This window comes from Anolis carolinensis, unplaced genomic scaffold (genome assembly GCF_035594765.1).
Source record: "Anolis carolinensis isolate JA03-04 unplaced genomic scaffold, rAnoCar3.1.pri scaffold_7, whole genome shotgun sequence".
Taxonomy (NCBI): Eukaryota; Metazoa; Chordata; class Lepidosauria; order Squamata; family Dactyloidae; genus Anolis; species Anolis carolinensis.
Genome location: NW_026943818.1, coordinates 20,920,724 through 20,942,903, shown reverse-complemented (window position 1 = coordinate 20,942,903; position 22,180 = coordinate 20,920,724). Strand labels below are relative to the sequence as shown.

The window sequence follows — 22,180 nt, the reverse complement described above, 5'->3', positions numbered from 1 at the left end:
TTTGTTGTATAACATGATGTTTTGGTGCTTAATTTGTAAAATCATAACCTAATTTGATGTTTTATAGGCTTTTCCTTAATGCCTCCTTATTATCCAACATATTCGCTTGTCCAAGCTTCTGCCGGCCCGTTTAGCTTGGATAAGTGAGACTCTACTGTATTCATAAATATTAAACTATTTCTAAAAAGTTTTCTCACTTATGAAGAATAAGGTACAGTATATGGGAAGTTTCACGGCATACAGTGTCCCCTACTGGAGAAAAAGGAAACAGGGAGAAAAAGAAAGCAAATACAGTTATACAACAAATTTGACAGAAAAAGTAGTTCAATACGCAGTAATGTTATGTTGTAATTACTGTATTTACGAATTTAGCACCAAAATATCACGATATATTGAAAACATTGACTACAAAAATGGCTTGGATTATCCAGAGGCTTGGATAAGCGAGGCTTGGATTAGTGAGACTCTACTGTAAATGTGTTGCTGAAGGTATGGCTGGAATAAGAGAATAATAATACAATTTGTTGTCAAACGCCTTCATGGGCAGAATCACTTGGTTGCTGTGAGTATTCCGGGCTGTATGGCCATGTTCCAGAAGCATTCTCTTCTGACATTTCGTCCACATCTATGACAGGTATCCTCACAACCTCTGAGGATGCCTGCCATAGGTATTGGTGAAATGTCAGGAGAGAATGCTTCTGGAACATGGCCATACTGCCCAAAAAACTCACAGCAACCCAAATACAATAAACCATCTGCCCCATTTAGGGGGCATCCTATAATGTAGAATTAATGCAGTTTGACGCCACTTTAATTGCTGTGGTTCAATAGACTCACGGGGGTTGTGGTTTGGTGAAGCACCAGAGGCATTTGGCAGGGAAAGCAAAAGACCTTCTAAAACTCCAATGTTTCTACAGCACTGAGTTACAACAGTTAAAGCTGTATGAAACTGCATTAATTCTACAATTGTAGATACACTTCAAATCTACCAAGGAAACTGACCTCTTCATCAGAGTCGTCCATAAACACTGCGTGTTTGATGAGGGTTTTCTGTTGTGCTTTCTTCGGAAATATAAGTCCATACCTGCACAAAAAAGATTATTTTTTAAATGTAGGTTCAATTGTTTTAGCAACTCTTTCTACGAAGAGTTGTTAAAACTATGAGGGATTTGGATCTATCTGTCCGTCTGTCTGTCTATCTATCTATCTACCGTGTTTCCCCGAAAATAAGACAGTGTCTTATATTATTTTTTACTCCCAAAGATGCGCTAGGTCTTATTTTCAGGGGATGTCGTATTATTCCATGAAGAAGAATTCATATTCATTGTTGAACAAAAAAAATGAACATTGATTCTATACTGTACAGTAGTTGTCATCACAAACCAACATAACAAAACCAGACAAACTGTAACAAATTTCTTGTTACTACCATTATTTCCATATACAACTGGTATGTAAGCTGCCCCGAGTCCCTCTGGGGAGATGGAGGCGGGGTATAAAAATAATAATAATAATAATAATAATAATAATAATAATAATAATAATGTACATTTACCAGTCCTGCATTCTATGGTGTTTTGTTTGGTGGGCATGCTTCCAAACAAAAACTTTGCTAGGTCTTACTTTCAGGGGAGGCCTTATATTTAGCAATTCAGCAAAACTTCTACTAGGTCTTATTTTTCGGGGATGTCTTATTTTAGGGGAAACAGGGTATCTATCTGAATTCTTAAAAATAGGTTTGGAGAGGAACAATATGAGAAGATTTTGAAAAGGGATGTCCTTTTCGGACTACACTTCCCATTCTCCCCTAGCTATAGCCCATGTGGTATGATGGCACCGAAAATCCAATGTGCCTGGTGCATTTACACTGTGTAATAATGGAGCTTGGCAAGACTTAAACCACCAACATTGAATGTCGCAGAGCCACAGGATTTGTAGTTTGATGAGGCACCAGCATTTTTTGGCAGAGAAAGCTACAGACCTTGCAAACTACAATTCCTAAGATCCCACAGCAGTGAGCCATGGCAGTTCAAGTGCTGTCAAATCCCATGAATTCTACTGTGAAGATGCACCTGGCACACTGGACTTCAAATCCCATCATTCCACATGGCCAATAGATAAGCGAATGTGAAAAGTATAGTCGAAAAAAGATACCCTTGCCCCTTACCTACCATAAGCAGATAGGACCACTTTGTACATGTCCCCGGGCACTCCTTTTTTTTCTTTAGGCCAACTTTCAACCATTAATAGGAAACTGAACCTTCCCTTCCCCAAAATACCTATTTTAGATTGATTCCTGAGGCAATCTCCTATCCTATGCTTTTTTCTAACCCTTTTTGTACTATACTTCCCATACTCTCCTAGCTATCAGTCATGTTGATTGATGGGATTCAAAATCCAATGTGCCTGGTGCATCTACATTGTGGAATTAATGGAGCTGGCACCACTTCAACTGCTAACGTTTAATGCTGCAGAGTCACAGGATTTGTAGTTTGGTGAGGCACCAGCATTTTTTGGCAGAGAAGGCTACATACCTTGCAAACTACAACTCCCAAGATCCCACAGCAGTGAGCCATGGCAGTTCAAGTGCTGTCAAACCCCATGAATTCTACAGCACATATGCACCTGGCACACTGAACTTCAAATCCCATCATTCAACATGGCCAATAGATAGGGGAATGTGAAAAGTATAGTCAAAATAATAATAATAATAATAATAATAATAATAATAATAATAATAATAATAATAAACTTTATTTATACCCTGCCACCATCTCCCCAACGGGGACTCGGGGCGGCTTACATGGGGCCATGCCCAGAACAATACAATATAACAAAATATAAATAAAACAACAAATCATAACGCTTTAAAGCATACAATAAAAAATATATACACTACAGTAAACAAAATCAAAAGAACAGTAGAACAAAAAGATACCCTTGCCCCTTCACACCCACCATAAGCAGATAGGACCACTTTGTACATGCCCCCAGGCACTCCTTTTTTTTTCTTTAGGGCAACTTTCAACCATTTATAGGAAACTGAACCTTCCCTTCCCCAAAATACCTATTTTAGATTGATTCCTGAGGCAATTTCCTATCCTATGCTTTTTTCTAACCCTTTTTTTTACTATACTGCCCATACTCTCCTAGATATCAGTCATGCTGGTTGATGGGATTCAAAATCCAATGTGCTTGCTGCATCTACATTGTGGAGTTAATGGAGCTTGGCACCACTTCAACTGCTAATGTTGAATGCTGCAGAGCCACAGGATTTGTAGTTTGGTGAGGCACCAGCATTTTTTGGCAGAGAAGGCTACAGACCTTGCAAACTACAACTCCCAAGATCCCACAGCGGTGAGCCATGGCAGTTCAAGTGCTGTCAAACCCCATGTACTCTACTGCGCATATGCACCTGGTGCACTGGACTTCAAATCCCATCATTCAACATGGCCAATAGATAGGGGAATGAGAAAAGTATAGTCGAAAAAAGGTACCCTTGCCCCTTCACACCCACCATAAGCAGATGGGAGCACTCTGGACATGCCCTCAAGCATTCCTTTTCCTTTTTTAAGGCCAAATTTTAACCATTTATTGGAAACTGAACCTTCCCTTCCCCAAAATACCTATTTTAGATTGATTCTTGAGGCAATTTCCTATCCTATGCTTTTTTCTAACCCTTTTTGTACTATACTTCCCATACTCTCCTAGCTATCAGTCATGCTGGTCGATGGGATTCAAAATCCAATGCGTTTGCTGCATCTACATTGTGGAATTAATGGAGCCTGGCACCACTTCAACTGCTAATGTTGAATGCTGCAGAGCCAGAGGATTTGTAGTTTGGTGAGGCACCAGTATTTTTTGGCAGAGAAGGCTACAGACCTTGCAAACTACAACTCCCAAGATCCCACAGCAGTGAGCCATGGCAGTTCAAGTGCTGTCAAACCCCATGAATTCTGCAGCGCATATGCACCTGGTGCACTGGACTTCAAATCCCATCATTCAACATGGCCAATAGATAGGGGAATGTGAAAAGCACAGTCAAAAAAACATACCCTTGCCCCTTCACACCTACCATAAGTAGATGGGAGCACTCTGTGCATGCCTTCAAGCATTCCTTTTCCTTTCTTAAGGCCAAATTTCAACCATTTATTGGAAACTGGACCTTCCCTTCCACAAAATACCTATTTTAGATTGATTCCTTAGGGAATCTCCTATCCTATGCTTTTTTCTAACCCTTTTTGTACTTATACTTCCTATACTCTCCTAGCTATCAGTCATGCTGGTTGATGGGATTCAAAATCCAACGTGCCTGGTGCATCTACACTGTGGAATTAATGGAGCTTGGCACCACTTCAACTGCTAATATTGAATGCTACAGAGTCACAGGATTTGTAGTTTGATGAGGCACCAGCATTTTTTGGCAGAGAAGGCTACAGACCTTGCAAACTACAACTCCCAAGATCCCACAGCAGTGAGCCATGGCAGTTCAAGTGCTGTCAAATCCCATGAATTCTACTGTGAAGATGCACCTGGCACACTGGACTTCAAATCCCATCATTCAACATGGCCAATAGATAGGGGAATGTGAAAAGTATAGTCGAAAAAAGATACCCTTGCCCCTTCACACCCACCATAAGCAGATAGGACCACTTTGTACATGCCCCCAGGCACTCCTTTTTTTTCTTTAGGCCAACTTTCAACCATTAATAGCAAACTGAACCTTCCCTTCCCCAAAATACCTATTTTAGATTGATTCCTGAGGCAATCTCCTATCCTATGCTTTTTTCTAACCCTTTTTGTACTATACTTCCCATACTCTCCTACCTATCAGTCATGCAGGTTGATGGGATTCAAAATCCAACGCGCCTAGTGCATCTACACTGTGGAATTAATGGAGCTTGGCACCACTTCAACTGCTAACATTGAATGCTGCAGAGTCACAGGATTTGTAGTTTGGTGAGGCACCAGCATTTTTTGGCAGAGAAGGCTACAGACCTTGCAAACTACAACTCCCACAATTCTACAGCAGTGAGCCATGGCAGTTCAAGTGCTGTCAGGTCCCATGAATTCTACTGCGAAGATGCACCTGGCGCGCTGGACTTCGAATCCCATCATTCCACATGGCCAATAGATAAGGAAATGTGGGAAGTATAGTCCAAAAAGGACATTCCTTGCCACCTCCCACCCTCCATAAGTAGAGACAACACATGGAGAGTACTCTGTCCATGCTGTGATACACTCTTTTTCCTTTCTTAAAACCACACTTCCCCATTTGTATGGGACTGTACCTTTCTTCTGCAAAAATACTTAATAAATATTGATTCTTGAGTGTCTCCCGTCCCATGGTCCTTTTAATCTATCCAGGTATCTTTTTGGTATTATATGTAGATACATATGCACATATATGTATCTGAATCCCTCATAAACATCCTCTGAATATTGACACATTTCCAACATACAGTGTCAAAAAGTTGCCACTTAACAAAATATATTATACATTGTAAATATTTTGTAACATTTTGTAACTAAAGGTACATTTTTCCTAACATGGTGAGTTTTCTTCCTATGTTCATATGTCCAAATGCCTCATAAAAATCCCCTCACACTGCTCTCCACATACTGAACTCCTATACATTTTCTCTTTGTATCTATAGATATTTTGGTGTATCATAAAAATCCTCATTGTCCTTTAGTGAACCTTTTAACACTTTTCTACGTATTTTTATCTACATATAGATATCGCTGGGCTTCATAATAATCGTTTCATATTGCCCTCCACCATACTGAACTCTTTTAGACTTTCCTGTATGTTATCTATGCTATATTTAGGCTTCATAAAAATCCCCTCATATTGTCCTCCATTATACTGAATTTTGTAATGCTCCACCTTTCTATATGATATATATTCTTGAGGCATGTGTGTGTGTATGTATGTGTGTGTGTGTGTGTGTATGTGTGTGTACATATATATATATATATATATATATACACACACACACACATACATATACACGCATACATATATACACACTATATATATGTGTTCCTGACAGATATATTTATTATAATTAATAATATATATAAATTATATTCTTATTACATATAAATTGTGATATATATATACATGTATATATCTCAATAATGTATAAGTAGAGTCTAACTTATCCAAGCTAAACGGGCCAGCAGAAGCTTGGATTAGCGAATATCTTGGATAATAAGGAGGGATTAAAGAAAAGCCTATTAAACATCAAATTCACCATTTTTGTAGTCAATGTTTTCAATATATCGTGATATTTTGGTGCTAAATTCGTAAATATAGTAATTACTACATAGCATTACTGTGTACTGAACTACTTTTTTTGTATTATAAACTTTTATAAGTTTATTTGTATTATAAACTTTTATAAACTACTTTTATAATACTGATAATACAATTTAATAATGTTAATTATATATTATATGTTAAATGTAATATTACTAATAACATTACAATGTAATGATATAGTACAATATAGTAATTTAATGCTAGTATTGTACTATGCTCGTAATACAGTAGTCTCACTTATCCAACATTCACTTATCCAACGTTCTGGATTATCCAACGCATTTTTGTAGTCAATGTTTTCAATTCATCGTATTATTTTGGTGCTAAATTCGTAAATACAGCAATTACTACATAGCATTACTGTGTATTGAACTACTTTTTCTGTCAAATTTGTTGTATAAGATGATGTTTTGATGCTTAATTTGTAAAATCATAACCTAATTTGACGTTTAATAGGCTTTTCCTTAATCTTATTATCCAACATATTCGCTTATCCAATATTCTGCCGGCCCGTTTATGTTGGATAAGTGAGACTCTACTGTATATAAAACCTCCTGAATATGTGTGTTTTTATATATATTTCAAGAATATACTTGAGAAATATGTATTATTGAGGTGATATATAGACATATAATTGAGAATATTATAATGTATTACGATATAATGTTATGTTGCAATTACTGTATTTATGAATTTACCACCAAAATATCATGATATATTGAAAACATTGACTACAAAAATGTGTTAGATAATCCAGAAGGTTGGATAAGCGAGTGTTGGATAAGTGAGACTCTACTGTACAATGTTATAATTATAATATATAATTATAATTATTATATATTATTGTAAATTAATATAATGTATTACGATATAATACTGATAATAATACAATTTAATAATGTTAATTATATATCATATATTAAATGTAATATTACTAATAATATTACAATGTGATGAGATAGTACAATATAGTAATTTAGTGCTAGCATTGTACTGGGCTCATAATATAATGTATTGTAGGTAAAGGTAAGGGTTTTCCCCTGACGTAAGAATACAATTTAATAATGTTAATTATATATTAAATGTATATTATAATTATAATAAAATAAAATAATAATAAATGTAAATTATATATGAAATAATATTACAATGTAATGAGATAGTACAATATAGTAATTTAATGCTAGTATTGTACTAGGCACATAATATAATGTATTGTAGGTAAAGGTTTTCCCCTGATGTAAGAATACAATTTAATAATGTTAATTATATATTAAATGTATATTATAATAATAAATAATATAATATAATATAATAATAATAATAATAAATGCAAATTATATATGAAATAATATTACAATGTAATGAGATAGTACAATATAGTAATTTAATGCTAGTATTGTACTAAGCACATAATATAATGTATTGTAGGTAAAGGTTTTCCCCTGACGTAAGAATACAATTTAATAATGTTAATTATATATTAAATGTATATAATAATAATAAATAATATAATATAATAATAATAAATGTATATTATATATGAAATAATATTACAATGTAATGAGATAGTACAATATAGTAATTTAATGCTAGTATTGTACTAGGCTCATAATATAATGTTATGTAGGTAAAGGCTTTCCCCTGACGTAAGAATACAATTTAATAATGTTAATTATATATTAAATGTATATTATAATAATAATATAATATAATAATAATAAATGTATATTATATATGAAATATTACAATGTAATGAGATAGTACAATATAGTAATTTAATGCTAGTATTGTACTAGGCTCATAATATAATGTATTGTAGGTAAAGGTAAGGGTTTTCCCCTGATGTAAGAATACAATTTAATAATGTTAATTATATATTAAATGTATATTATAATAATAATATAATATAATAATAATAAATGTAAATTATATATGAGATAATATTACAATGTAATGAGATAGTACAATATAGTAATTTAATGCTAGTATTGTACTAGGCTCATAATATAATGTATTGTAGGTAAAGGTAAGGGTTTTCCCCTGACGTAAGAATACAATTTAATAATGTTAATTATATATTAAATGTATATTATAATAATAATATAATATAATAATAATAAATGTATATTATATATGAAATAATATTACAATGTAATGAGATAGTACAATATAGTAATTTAATGCTAGTATTGTACTAGGCTCATAATATAATGTATTGTAGGTAAAGGTTTTCCCCTGACGTTAAGTCCAGTCATGTCTGACTCTGGTTGGTGCTCATCTCCATTGCTAAGCCGAAGAGCCGGCGTTGTCCGTAGACACCTCCAACGCCCATGACTGTATAATGCAGGGGTCCCCAAACTAAGGCCCGGGGGCCGGATGCGGCCCTCCGAGGTCATTTACCTGGCCCCTGCCCTCAGTTTTATAATATAATATTTTTATATCATTTTTAATAATATAATATATTGTATATACATATAATATTGATAATAATATTATGTTATACAATACTAATAATAATACCATGTAATAATGTTAATTATATGTTATATATTACATATAATATTACAGTATAGTGGTATAGTTCAATATAATAATATATAATGCTAATATTGTGCTATGCTAATGATATAATATATTGTATGTACATACAGCTGCTCTGAGTCCCCTTCGGGGTGAGAAGGGCAGGATATAAATGTAATAAATAAATGTAGTAAAGGAATAAATAAATAAATTTAGACTTAGGCTCGCTCAAAGTCTGAAATGACTTAAAGGCACACAGCAACAACAACAATCCTAATTACAGTAGAGTCTCACTTATCCAACATAAACGGGCCGGCAGAACGTTGGATAAGCGAATATGTTGGATAATAAGGAGAGATTAAGGAAAAGCCTATTAAACATCAAATTAGGTTATGGTTTTACAAATTAAGCACCAAAACATCATGTTAGACAACAAATTTGACAGAAAAAGTAGTTCAATACACAGTAATGTTATGTAGTAATTACTGTGTTTATGAATTCGGCACCAAAATATCACGATGTATTGAAAACCTTGACTACAAAAATGCGTTGGATAATCCATAAAGTTGGATAAGCGAGTGTTGGATAAGTGAGACTCTACCGTAACTTGACTATCTCATTGGCCAGAAGCAGGCCCACACTTCCCATTGAAATCCTGATAGGTTTATGTTGGTTACAATTGTTTTCATTTTTAAATATTGTATTGTCCTTTCATTGTTATTGTTGTTGTTTTGCACTACAAATAAGACCTGTGCAGTGTGCACAGGACTTTGTTCGGTTTTTTTTTTTCAAATGATAATTCGGCCCCTCCACAGTCTGAAAGATTGTGGACCGGCCCTCTGCTGAAAAAGTTTGAGGACCCCTGGTATAATGTACAGTAGAGTCTCACTTATCCAACGTAAACGGGCCGGCAGAATGTTGGATAAGTGAATATGTTGGATAATAAGGAGAGATTAAGAAAAAGCCTATTAAACATCAAATTAGGTTATGATTTTACAAATTAAGCACCAAAACTTCATGTTATACAACAAATTTGACAGAAAAAGTAGTTCAATACGCAGTAATGCTAAGTAGTAATTACTGCATTTACGAATTTAGCACCAAAATATCACGATGTATTGAAAACATTGACTACAAAAATGTGTTGGATAATCCAGAACGTTGGATAAGCGAGTGTTGGATAAGTGAGATTCTACTGTATTGTATGTGAATGTAATTTGTAAGCCGCTCGGAGTCCCCTTTTGGGGTGAGAAGGGCGGCATATAAATGTAGTAAATACTGTAAATCAGGGGTCCCCAAACTAAGGCCCGGGGGCCGGATGCGGCCCATCGAAGCCATTTATCCGGCCCCCACAGCACAAGGGCAGAAGGGGGTTGGGCTAAATGACCCAAGAGGTCTCTTCTTCTCTTACAACCATTATTATTATTATTATTATTATTATTATTATTATTATTATTATTATTAACATTGAGGCTGGGTGGACATCTGTCAGGGGCAATACTAATGGGTTTTGGTGCACAAAGGCAGAAGGGGATAGGACTAAATGGCCCAAGGGGTCTCTTCCAACCCTCTTTATTATTATTATTATCATCATCATCATCATCATCAACATTGAGGCTGGGTAGCCATCTGTCAGGGATGCTTTGCTTGTGCTTTCGGTGCACAAAGGCAGAAAGGGATTGGACTCAATAGCCCAAGGGGTCTCTTCCGACCCTCTTTATTATTATTATTATTATTATTATTATTATTATTATTATTAATATTGAGATTGGGTGGCCATCTGTCAGGGATGCTTTGCTTGTGCTTTCGGTGCACAAAGGCAGAAAGGGATTGGACTCAATAGCCCAAGGGGTCTCTTCCGACCCTCTTTATTATTATTATTATCATCATCATCATCATCATCATCATCATTGAGGCTGGGTAGCCATCTGTCAGGGATGCTTTGCTTGTGCTTTCGGTGCACAAAGGCAGAAAGGGATTGGACTCAATAGCCCAAGGGGTCTCTTCCGACCCTCTTTATTATTATTATTATTATTATTATTATTATTAATATTGAGATTGGGTGGCCATCTGTCAGGGATGCTTTGCTTGTGCTTTCGGTGCACAAAGGCAGAAAGGGATTGGACTCAATAGCCCAAGGGGTCTCTTCCGACCCTCTTTATTATTATTATTATTATTATTATTATTAACATTGAGATTGGGTGGCCATCTGTCAGGGATGCTTTGCTTGTGCTTTCGGTGCACAAAGGCAGAAAGGGATTGGACTCAATAGCCCAAGGGGTCTCTTCCGACCCTCTTTATTATTATTATTATTATTATTATTATTAACATTGAGATTGGGTGGCCATCTGTCAGGGATGCTTTGCTTGTGCTTTCGGTGCACAAAGGCAGAAAGGGATTGGACTCAATAGCCCAAGGGGTCTCTTCCGACCCTCTTTATTATTATTATTATTATTATTATTAACATTGAGATTGGGTGGCCATCTGTCAGGGATGCTTTGCTTGTGCTTTCGGTGCACAAAGGCAGAAAGGGATTGGACTCAATAGCCCAAGGGGTCTCTTCCGACCCTCTTTATTATTATTATTATTATTATTATTATTATTATTATTATCATTGAGATTGGGTAGCCATCTGTCAGGGATGCTTTGCTTGTGCTTTCGGTGCACAAAGGCAGAAAGGGATTGGACTCAATAGCCCAAGGGGTCTCTTCCGACCCTCTTTATTATTATTATTATTATTATTATTATTAACATTGAGATTGGGTGGCCATCTGTCAGGGATGCTTTGCTTGTGCTTTTGGTGCACAAAGGCAGAAGGGAATTGGACTCAATGGCCCAAAGGGTCTCTTCCAACCCTCTTTTTTGTTATTATTATTGTTGTTGTTATTTATTATTATTGCTCGGTGGCCAACTATAGTCCGGCCCTCCACCGGTCCAAAGGATCGTGAACTGGCCCCCTCTTTAAAAAGTTTGGGGACCCCTGCTGTAAATAAATATAAATCTGCCCTATTGAGGCCTGCCCGTTCTCTCGGTCTCTGAGGGAGTTTGTGAGGGAAACTGAGGCGAAGCGAGGCCCGCTCCGGGCTCTTCCCTCCCACGTGACTGAGGCCGTCGTGAGGCGGGAAGTCTCTCCGCCTCCGAGAAGCGCCTCAGCCTCCTTTTCCCCTCAGAACAAGCCTGGGAATAAAAGCTTAAGGCGAGCGAGAGAGCGAGCGAGCGAGCGCGCGCTGTTTACTGCCAGGCGCCCCCCCCCCCGCCCCCTCCCCTCAGAGAGTCTCGCGCCGCTCTCTTTTCCCGCCTTCCCCTCCCGCCCCGGCCCCGCCCCCTCTTCCCTTCCTCACTCACTGCTTGCTCGGGGCCGCCATTTTGGCTCGGGAGGGGGCGTGGCCTCTGCCTTTGCTGACGTCACCCGCTTTTCCCTTTTCTTTTTTTTTTTTTTGCTATTTACTCCGCCTCCTTAGTGACCTCACCATTCACTGAGGCAGATTCGCCTCGGGTTTAAAAACAATCCCCATCCATTATTCTGAAACCAATCTATATTTATTTATTATTAGCAACATTTATATCTCGCCCTTCTCACCCCGAAGGGGACTCAGGGCGGCTTACAAGTTATATTTACATACAACATATTATATTATTAACATAGCACAATACAGTACAGTCTCACTTATCCAACGTTCTGGATTATCCAACGCATTTTTGTAATCAATGTTTTCAATATATCATGATATTTTGGTGCTAAATTCGTAAATACAGTAATTACTACATAGCATTAATGTGTAATGAACTACTTTTTCTGTCAAATTTGTTGTCTAACATGATGTTTTGGTGCTTAATTTGTAAAATCATAACCTATTTTGATGTTTAATAGGCTTTTTCCTAATCTCTCCTTATTATCCAACATATTCACTTATCCAACATTCTGCCGGCCCGTTTATGTTGGATAAGTGAGACTCTACTGTATAAGCATTCTATATTACCTTGTTGTACAATAGCATTATATTGTAATATTATTCATAATATTACACGTAATAGAAATATACAATTATAATAGTGTATCATTATATTGTATTACATTATAATATTATTATCAATAATATACATTATATTATTAGTATATGATAATACGGTTATTTTATGTTAACTACTATATATATATATATCTATATATACACACACACACTTACACAGAGTATATGTAACTTCAAGAATATACTAGTTTATATATATATATACTAGTATATATATATCCTTGATAAGATATCTATCTATTTGTAATTGATATATATATATATATATATATTGCAATATACCTCAATAACTTATATTGATATTAAATAGATTATATATATATATATATATATATATATATATATATATATATAACTTTAAGAATGTGTGTATATATAAACACACATTTGATATATATCATATATATATATATACATACATATCACCTCGAGAATATACCGCAAGTGTAATATAGATATATATATGTATATATTCTTGATATATATATATATATATATATATATATATATATATATATCACCTCATGAATGTGTGTACATTAGGGTTGTGTGTACATGAATGTGTACACACACACACACACACACACACTTTATACAGTAGAGTTTCACTCATCCAAGCTAAACAGCCCGGCAGAACCTTGGATAAGTGGATATCTTGGATAATAAGGAGCGATTAAGGAAAAGCCTATTAAACATCAAATTAGGTTATGATTTTACAAATTAAGCACCAAAACATCATGTTAGACAACAAATTTGACAGAAAAAGTAGTTCAATACGCAGTAATGCTAAGTAGTAATTACTGTATTTACGAATTTAGCACAAAAATATCACAATGTATTGAAAACATTGACTACAAAAATGCGTTGGATAATCCAGAACGTTGGATAAGTGAGACTTTACTGTATTTAAAATTGCCCTGGCTCAAAGAAAGATCAATGATTTGGCAGGTTAAACCAAGTTTGTCCTTTGTTGCCCTCCTCTGGACAGAAGAATATTGATTCTGATCTGTAATCCTTTGCTGCCATCAAGTGGCTACATGGAGAACTGCGCCTCTTTGTTATATTTTCCCTAAAATTGCCTTGAAATTCTGATCTGTAATCCTTTGCTGCCATCAAGTGGTCAAATGGAGAACTGCGCCTCTGTGTTATATTTTCCCTAAAATTGCCTTGAAATTCTGATCTGTAATCCTTTGCTGCCATCAAGTGGCTACATGGAGAACTGCGCCTCTGTGTTATATTTTCCCTAAAATTGCCTTGAAATTCTGATCTGTAATCCTTTGCTGCCATCAAGTGGCTACATGGAGAACTGCGCCTCTGTGTTATATTTTCCCTAAAATTGCCTTGAAATTCTGATCTGTAATCCTTTGCTGCCATCAAGTGGCTACATGGAGAACTGCGCCTCTGTGTTATATTTTCCCTAAAATTGCCTTGAAATTCTGATCTGTAATCCTTTGCTGCCATCAAGTGGTCAAATGGAGAACTGCGCCTCTTTGTTATATTTTCGCTAAAATTGCCTTGAGATTCTGATCTGTAATCCTTTGCTGCCATCAAGTGGTCAAATGGAGAACTGCGCCTCTTTGTTATATTTTCCCCAAAATTGCCTTGAGATTCTGATCTGTAATCCTTTGCTGCCATCAAGTGGCCACATCGGGAAGTGCAGCCTTGAGCAATAATATCAATATTACTGTGTCAGCACAAAGCCTTCTCCATTGCTCAAGGCTGCAATACTGGGAGTTATAGTTTTGCAGGGGCGTCTCTCAATCATGCCGCCGACTCACCCCACTGCGACGGTGCAATGTAGGGATGGTTTGGCACCCCTTGCAATTGCTGTGGCTCCTTGCGCTGGGCCCCTGGGATCTGTAGTTTGCTATGGTCTCATCGCTCTCGGATAAGAGGAGGTGCAGTGCGACTCCCACTGGAACTTCTACAGCACATTGCTATTCAATCCTGGGAGCTGTAGTTTGGCAGGGGAGGCGTCAGACCTTGGAAAACTACAGCTACCAGGCTATCATAGCATTTAAATATAACACGGGCGCAGTTTCCCACTTATTGATATTTCTTTGAGCCATGACAGTCTAAAATAATAAAAAGTAAAGGTTTACCCCTGATGTTAAGTCCAGTCGTGACTGACTCTGGGGGTTGGTGTTCATCTGCATTTCTAAACTGAAGAGCCGGCGTTGTCCGTAGACACCTCCAAGGTCATGTGGCCATTGGCATGACTGCATGGAGCGCCGTTACCTTCCTGCTGGAGCGGTACCTATTGATCTACTCACATTGGCATGTTTTCGAACTGCTAGGTTGGCAGAAGCTGGGGCTAACAGTGGGCGCTCAATCCGCTCCCGGGATTTGAACCTGTGACCTTTCAGTCTGCAAGTTCAGTAGACCGAAATTCCAGTGGGAGATGCACTCCATGACCCTTTATCAGAGAGCAATGAGACCACAGCAAATTGCAGATCCCAGGGGCCCACAGCACGGAGCCACGGCAATTGGAAGTGGTGCCAAAACGTGCCTACATCGCACCGTCGCAGTGGGGTGAGTCAGCGGCATGATTGAGAGAAGCCCTTGCAAAACTACAACTTCCAGGGTGCCGTAGCACTGAGCTATGGGTTTTAGACAGCAAAGAGGAACTACCTGACCCATAGCCATGCCTGTCTCCATTGTGGGATCCTTTGGAGAGAAATAAAACACTGAGGCTGCACTTCCCCACCTGGCCTCTTGATGGCAGCAGAGGGCTAAGAATCACAATCTGAAGGCAAGTGCAATATTCTTCTGTCCACAGGAGGGCAACAAACGGAAAAGCCATAGGGTTTAATATCATTGATATTTCCTTGATCCAGGGCCATCTTAAATAATACTAATACGAATAATAATAATCTTGGGAGTTAGAGGTTTGCAATGCCTATCATCCCCTCTGCCCAAGAGTGCCGGTGCCTTGTCAAACTACAACTCCCACCATCCCATACAATCTCTGCAACTTTGTAACAGCTCAATGCTATGGGAACCCGAGTGATATAGTTCGCTAGGCCTTTCGCCTCCTCTGCCAAACTACATGCTATAGGACCCTGGGAGGTCTAGTTTTACAAGGGTGCGAACCAGATAGTTCTGGTGCCATGTCAAACTGCAGCTCCCAGGAGCCCTCAATTTAGACAGGCATGGCTTTGGGTCAGGAAGTTTCTCTTTACTGCAAACTATATCTCCCGGTGTGTTGTCGAAGTCTTTCATGGCCGGAATCACTGGGTTGTTGTGCATTTTTCCAGCTGTATCGCCATGTTCCAGAAGCATTCTCTCCTGATGTTTCACCCACATCTATGGCAGGCATCTTCTGGGGAAAGAGGTCGGTCTAGAAATAAAGTTTTATTATTATTTTTATATTATTATTTTATTCTTATTGGAAAACTAAGCAACTGGTTTACATCTCCTAGGCACCAATGGCATTGAGCTGTTGCAGAGTTTGTATGGGATGCTGGGAGTTGTAGTTTGACAAGGCACCGGCACTCTTGGGCAGAGGGGTGAAAGGCATTGCAAACCACTAACTCCCAAGATTATAATTATTAGTATTAGTATTATTTAAAATTGCCCTGGATCAAGGAAATATCAATGCTATTCCATGTTAAACCCTATGGCTTTTCTGTTTGCCGCCCTCCTGTGGACAGAAGAATATTGCACTTGCCTTCACATTGTGATTCTTAGCCCTCTGCTGCCATCAAATGGCCAAATCGAGAATTGCGCCTCTGTGTTATTTTCCCCCCAATATTGCCTTGAGATTCTGATCTGTAATCCTTTGCTGCCATCAAGTGGCCAAATCAGGAAGTGCAGCCTTGAACAATAATATCAATATTACTGTGTCAGCACAGAGGCTTCTCCATTGCTCAAGGCTGCAATACTGGGAGTTATAGTTTTGCAAGGGCGTCTCTCAATCATGCCGCCGACTCACCCCACTGTGACGGTGCCATGTAGGCATGGTTTGGCACCACTTCCAATTGCTGTGGCTCCTTGCGCTGGGCTCCTGGGATCTGTAGTTTGCTATGGTCTCATTGCTCTCGGATAAGAAGAGGTTCAGTGTGACTCCCACTGGAACTTCTACAGCACATTGTTATTCAATCCCGGGAGCTGTAGTTTGGCAGGGGAGGCGTCAGACCTTGGAAAACTACGGCTCCCTAAAATAATATTAATACTAATCATTTTGAAAGTTAGAGATTTGCAAGGCCTTTCACCCCCTCTGCCCAAGAGTGCCGGTGTCTTGCCAAACTACAACTCCCACCATCCCGTACAACCTCTGCAACTTTGCAACAGCTCAATGCTATGGGAGCCTGAGAGGTGTAGTTTTCCAAAGCCACGTTAAACTAGACCTCCCGGCCTCCCATACAACTTTGTAACTAAAGTGCACCACTGCTGCAGCTCAATGCTATGGTAGCCTGGGAGGTGCAGTTTTCCAAGGTCTATCTCCTTCTCTGTCAAACTACAGCTCCCGGGATTCCATAGCAATGTAACATAGAAATTCCAGTGGGAGACGCACTCCATCACCCTCTATCAGAGAGCAATGAGACCACAGCAAACTACAGATCTCAGGGGCCCAAAGCACGGAGCCACGGCAATTGGAAGTGGTGGCAAAACGTGCCTCCATTGCACCGTGGCAGTGGGGTGAGTCAGCAGCATGATTGAGAGAAGCCCTTGCAAAACTACAACTCCCAGGATTCCGTAGCACTGGGCTGTGGGTTTTAGACAGCAAAGAAAAACTACCTGACCCATAGCCATGCCTGTCTACGTTGTGGGATCCTTTGGAGGGAAATTTAACACTGAGGCTGCACTTCCCTCTCTGGCCATTTGATGGCAGCAGAGGGCTAAGAATCACAATCTGAAGGCAAGTGCAATATTCTTCTGTCCACACGAGGGCGACAAACGGAAAAGCCATTAGGACTTAATGTAAGATTAATTGATATTTCCTTGATCCAGGGCCATCTTAAATAATACTAATACGAATAATAATAATCTTGGGAGTTAGAGGTTTGCAAGGCCTTTCACCCCCCCGGCCCAAGAGTGCCGATGCCTTGTCAAACTACAACTCCCATCATCCCATGCAAACTCTGAAACAGCTCGATGCCATTGGAGCCTAGGAGATACAAACCCCCCTTGCTTAGTTTTCCAATAGAGCTCACAATAATCAAACACTAATCATACATTATTTCTAGACTGCCCTCTCTCGCCAGAGGATGCCTGCCATAGGTATGGGCCAAACGTCAGGAGAGAATGCTTCTGGAACATAGCCATACAGCTCGGAAAATGAGCAACATCTCCCAGCATTCCGTAGCATTGAGCTCTGTGTCCCAGACAGCAAAGAGAAACTTCCTGACCCAAAGCCATGCCTGTCTACACTGAGGGCTCCTGGGAGTTGCAGTTCGGCATGGCAGCAGCACTCTCTGGTTCGCACCCTTGTAAAACTAGACCTCCCAGGGTTCTTTAGCATGTAATTTGACAGAGGAGGCACAAGGCCTAGCAAACTATATCACGCAGGTTCCCATAGCATTGAGCTGTTGCAAAGTTGCAGAGGTTGTATGGGATTATGGGAGTTGCAGTTTGGCAAGGCAACAGCACTCTTGGGCAGAGGGGGTGAAAGGCCTTACAAATCTCTAAATTTCAAAATGATTAGTATTAGTATTATTTTAGGGAGCCATAGTTTTCCAAGGTCTGACGCCTCCCCTGCCAAACTACAGCTCCCGGGATTGAATAACAATGTGCTGTAGAAGTTCCAGTGGGAGTCACACTGCACCTCCTCTTATCAGAGAGCAATGAGACCATAGCAAACTACAGATCCCAGGAGCCCAGCGCAAGGAGCCACAGCAATTGGAAGTGGTGCCAAATCATCCCTACATTGCACCGTCGCAGTGGGGTGGGTCAGTGGGAGGATTGAGTGATGCCCTTGCAAAACTATAACTCCCAGTATTGCAGCCTTGAGCAATGGAGAAGCCTCTGTGCTGACACAGTAATATTGATATTATTGCTCAAGGCTGCCCTTCCCGATTTGGACACTTGATGGCAGCAAAGGATTACAGATCAGAATCTCAAGGCAATATTGGGGAAAATATAACACAGAGGCGCAGTTCTCCATTTGGCCATTTGATGGCAGCAGAGGGCTAAGAATCACAATGTGAAGGCAAGTGCAATATTCTTCTGTCCACAGGAGGGCGGCAAACAGAAAAGCCATAGGGTTTAACATGGAATATCACTGATATTTCCTTGATCCAGGGCCATCTTAAATAATACTAATATTAATAATAATAATCTTGGGAGTTACAGGTTTGCAAGGCCTTCCACCCCCTCTGCCCAAGAGTGCCGGTGCCTTGCCAAACTATAACTCCCACCATCCTATACAACCTGTGCAACTTTGCAACAGCTCAATGCTATGGGAAACTGAGTGATATAGTTCGCTAGGCTTTTTGCCTCCTCTGCCAAACTACATGCTTTAGGACCCTGGGAGGTCTAGTTTTACAAGGGCCCGAACCAAGGAGTGCTGGTGCCATGCCAAACTGCAATTACCAGGATCGCACAATGTAAACAGGCATGGTTTTTTGGCAACAAAGCGACAAACTAGAAGGGTCTAACTTGCCATATCATTGATATATCCTTGAGCCATGCAAAATTTAAATACGTAACAGTAGTAATACTACTACTAATAATATCCTGGGAGTTAGAGTTTTGCAAGGTCTTTCGCCTCCTCTGCCCAAGAGTGCCGGTGCCTTGTCAAACTACAACTCCCATCATCCCATGCAAACTCTGAAACAGCTCGATGCCATTGGAGCCTAGGAGATATAAACCCCCCTTGCTTACTTTTCCAAGAGCTCATAATAATAAAAGAATAATAAAACTTTATTTCTAGACCGCCCTCTTTCCCCAGAGAATGCCGGCCATAGATGTGGGCGAAATTTCAGGAGAGAATGCTTCTGGAACATGGCCAAACAGCTTGGAAAATGCACAACAACCCAGTAAGGATCTAACCTGCCATATCATTGATATATCCTTGAGCCATGGGAAATTTAAATACGTAACAATAAAATACTACTACTAATAATATCCTGGGAGTTAGAGCTCGGAAAATTCACAACAACCCAGTGATTCCGGCCGTGAAAGCCTTCAACAACACACTGGGAGATATAGTTCGCTAGGCCTTGTGCCTCCTCTGCCAAACTACATGCTATAGCACCCTGGGAGGTCTAGTTTTGCAAGGGTGCGAACCAGAGAGTGCTGCTGCCATGACAAACTGCAGCTCCCAGGATCCCTCAATGTAGACAGGCATGGCTTTGGGTCAGGAAGTTTCTCTTTGCTGTCTGGGACACAGAGCTCAGTGCTACGGACTCCTGGGAGATGTAGTTTTTCAAGAGCTTCTCTCAATCATGCCGCAATTGGAAGTGGTGACAAAACATTGCACCGAATCAGTTGGGGGAGTCAGCGGCATGATTGAGAGAAGCTCTTGCAAAACTACAACTCCCAGAATTCCGTAGCACTGAGCTATGGGTTTTAGACAGCAAAGAGAAACTTCCTGACCCAACGGCATGCCTGTCTCCATTGTGGGATCCTTTGGAGAGAAATAAAACACTGAGGCTGCACTTCCCTATCTGGCCATTTGATGGCAGCAAAGGGCTAAGAATCACAATGTGAAGGCAAGTGCAATATTCTTCTGTCCACAGGAGGGCGACAAACGGAAAAGCCATAGGGTTTAACATGGAATAGCATTGATATTTCCTTGATCCAGGGCCATCTTAAATAATACTAATATTAATAATAATAATCTTGGGAGTGAGAGGTTTGCAAGGCCTTTCATCCCCTCTGCCCAAGAGTGCTGGTGCCTTGCCAAACTACAATTCCCATAATCCCATACAACCTCTGCAACTTTGCAACTGCTCAATGCTATGAGAAACTGAGTGGTATAGTTTGCTAGGCCTTTCGTCTCCTCTGCCAAACTACATGCTATAGGACCCTGGAAGGTCTAGTTTTACAAGGGCCCGAACCAGGGACTGCTTCTGCCATGCCAAACTGCAACTCCCAGGGGCTCACAATGTAAACAGGCCTGGCTTTGGGTCAGGAAGTTTCTCTTTACTGTCTGGGACACATAGCTCAGTGCTATGGAATCCTGGGAGGTGTAGTTTTCCAGGGCCTTATTGAACTAGACCTTCCAGCCTCCCATTCAACTTTGTAACTGAAGTGCATCACTGCCACAGCTCAATGTGATGGTAGCCTGGGAGGTGTAGTTCTCCAATGCCTTTCACCTCCTTTGCCAAACTACAGCTCCCAGGATTGAATAGCTATGTGCCGTAGAAGTGGGAGTCATACTGCATCGACCCCTATCAGAGAGCAATGAGACCACAGGAAATTACAGTTCCCAGGGGCCCACAGCACGGAGCCACGGCATTTGGAAGTGGTGCCAATACGTGCCTCCATTGCACCGTCACAGTGGAGTCAGTGACATGATTGAGAGAAGCCCTTGCAAAACTACAACTCACTGAGCTATGGGTCCTAGACATCAAAGAGAAACTACCTGACTCAAAGCCATGCCTGTCTACATTGAGGGCTCCTGGGAGCTGCAGTTTGGCATGGCAGCAGCACTCTCTGGTTCGCACCCTTGCAAAACTAGACCTCCCAGGGTTCTTTAGCATGTAGTTGGCAGAGGATGCTCAAGGCCTAGCATACTATATCTCCCAGTGTGTTGTCGAAGGCTTTCATGGCCGGAATCACTGGGTTGTTGTGCGTTTTCCGAGCTGTATGGCCATGTTCCAGAAGCATTCTCTCCTGACGTTTAACCCACATCTATGGCAGGCATCCTCTGGGGAAAGAGGGCGGTCTAGAAATAAAGTTTTATTATATTATTATTATTTTATTCTTATTGGAAAACTAAGCAAGGGGGGTTTATATCTCCTAGGCTCCAATGGCATTGAGCTGTTGCAGAGTTGGTATGGGATGGTGGGAAGGCCGTCACACCCAGGCACCTTTTTAAGCTTTAGGACAGGGGTCCCCAAACTAAGGCCCGGGGGCCGGATGCGGCCCATCGAAGCTATTTATCTGGCCCCCACAGCACCAGGGCAGAAGGGGGTCGGGTTAAATGACCCAAGGGGTCTCTTCTTCTCTTACAACCATTATTATTATTATTATTATTATTATTATTATTATTATTATTATTATTATTAACATTGAGGCTGGGTGGCCATCTGTCAGGGATGCTTTGCTTGTGCTTTTGGTGCACAGAGGCAGAAGAGGGTTGGACTCAATGGCCCAAGGGATTTCTTCCAACCCTCTTTATTATTATTAT

General features: G+C 39.8%; 1 protein-coding gene across 2 annotated transcripts in view; it reads right to left on the bottom strand.

Annotated features, from left to right (window-relative positions):
• nsrp1 (nuclear speckle splicing regulatory protein 1) overlaps positions 1-22,180 on the bottom strand; it is a 36,807-nt gene that overhangs the window by 9,788 nt on the left and 4,839 nt on the right. Inside the window, exons 1-2 of one of the 2 annotated variants that reach the window (XM_062958898.1) lie at positions 12,197-12,269; positions 1,003-1,084 (exon numbers count right to left, since the gene is read on the bottom strand). In XM_062958898.1, coding sequence (XP_062814968.1) covers positions 1,003-1,084; positions 12,197-12,216 — 102 coding nt within the window. In that variant the 5' untranslated portion in view covers positions 12,217-12,269. Of the gene's footprint in view, positions 1-1,002; positions 1,085-12,196; positions 12,270-22,180 lie in introns of those variants that run through there. The other variant, XM_062958897.1, reaches the window with a different exon arrangement.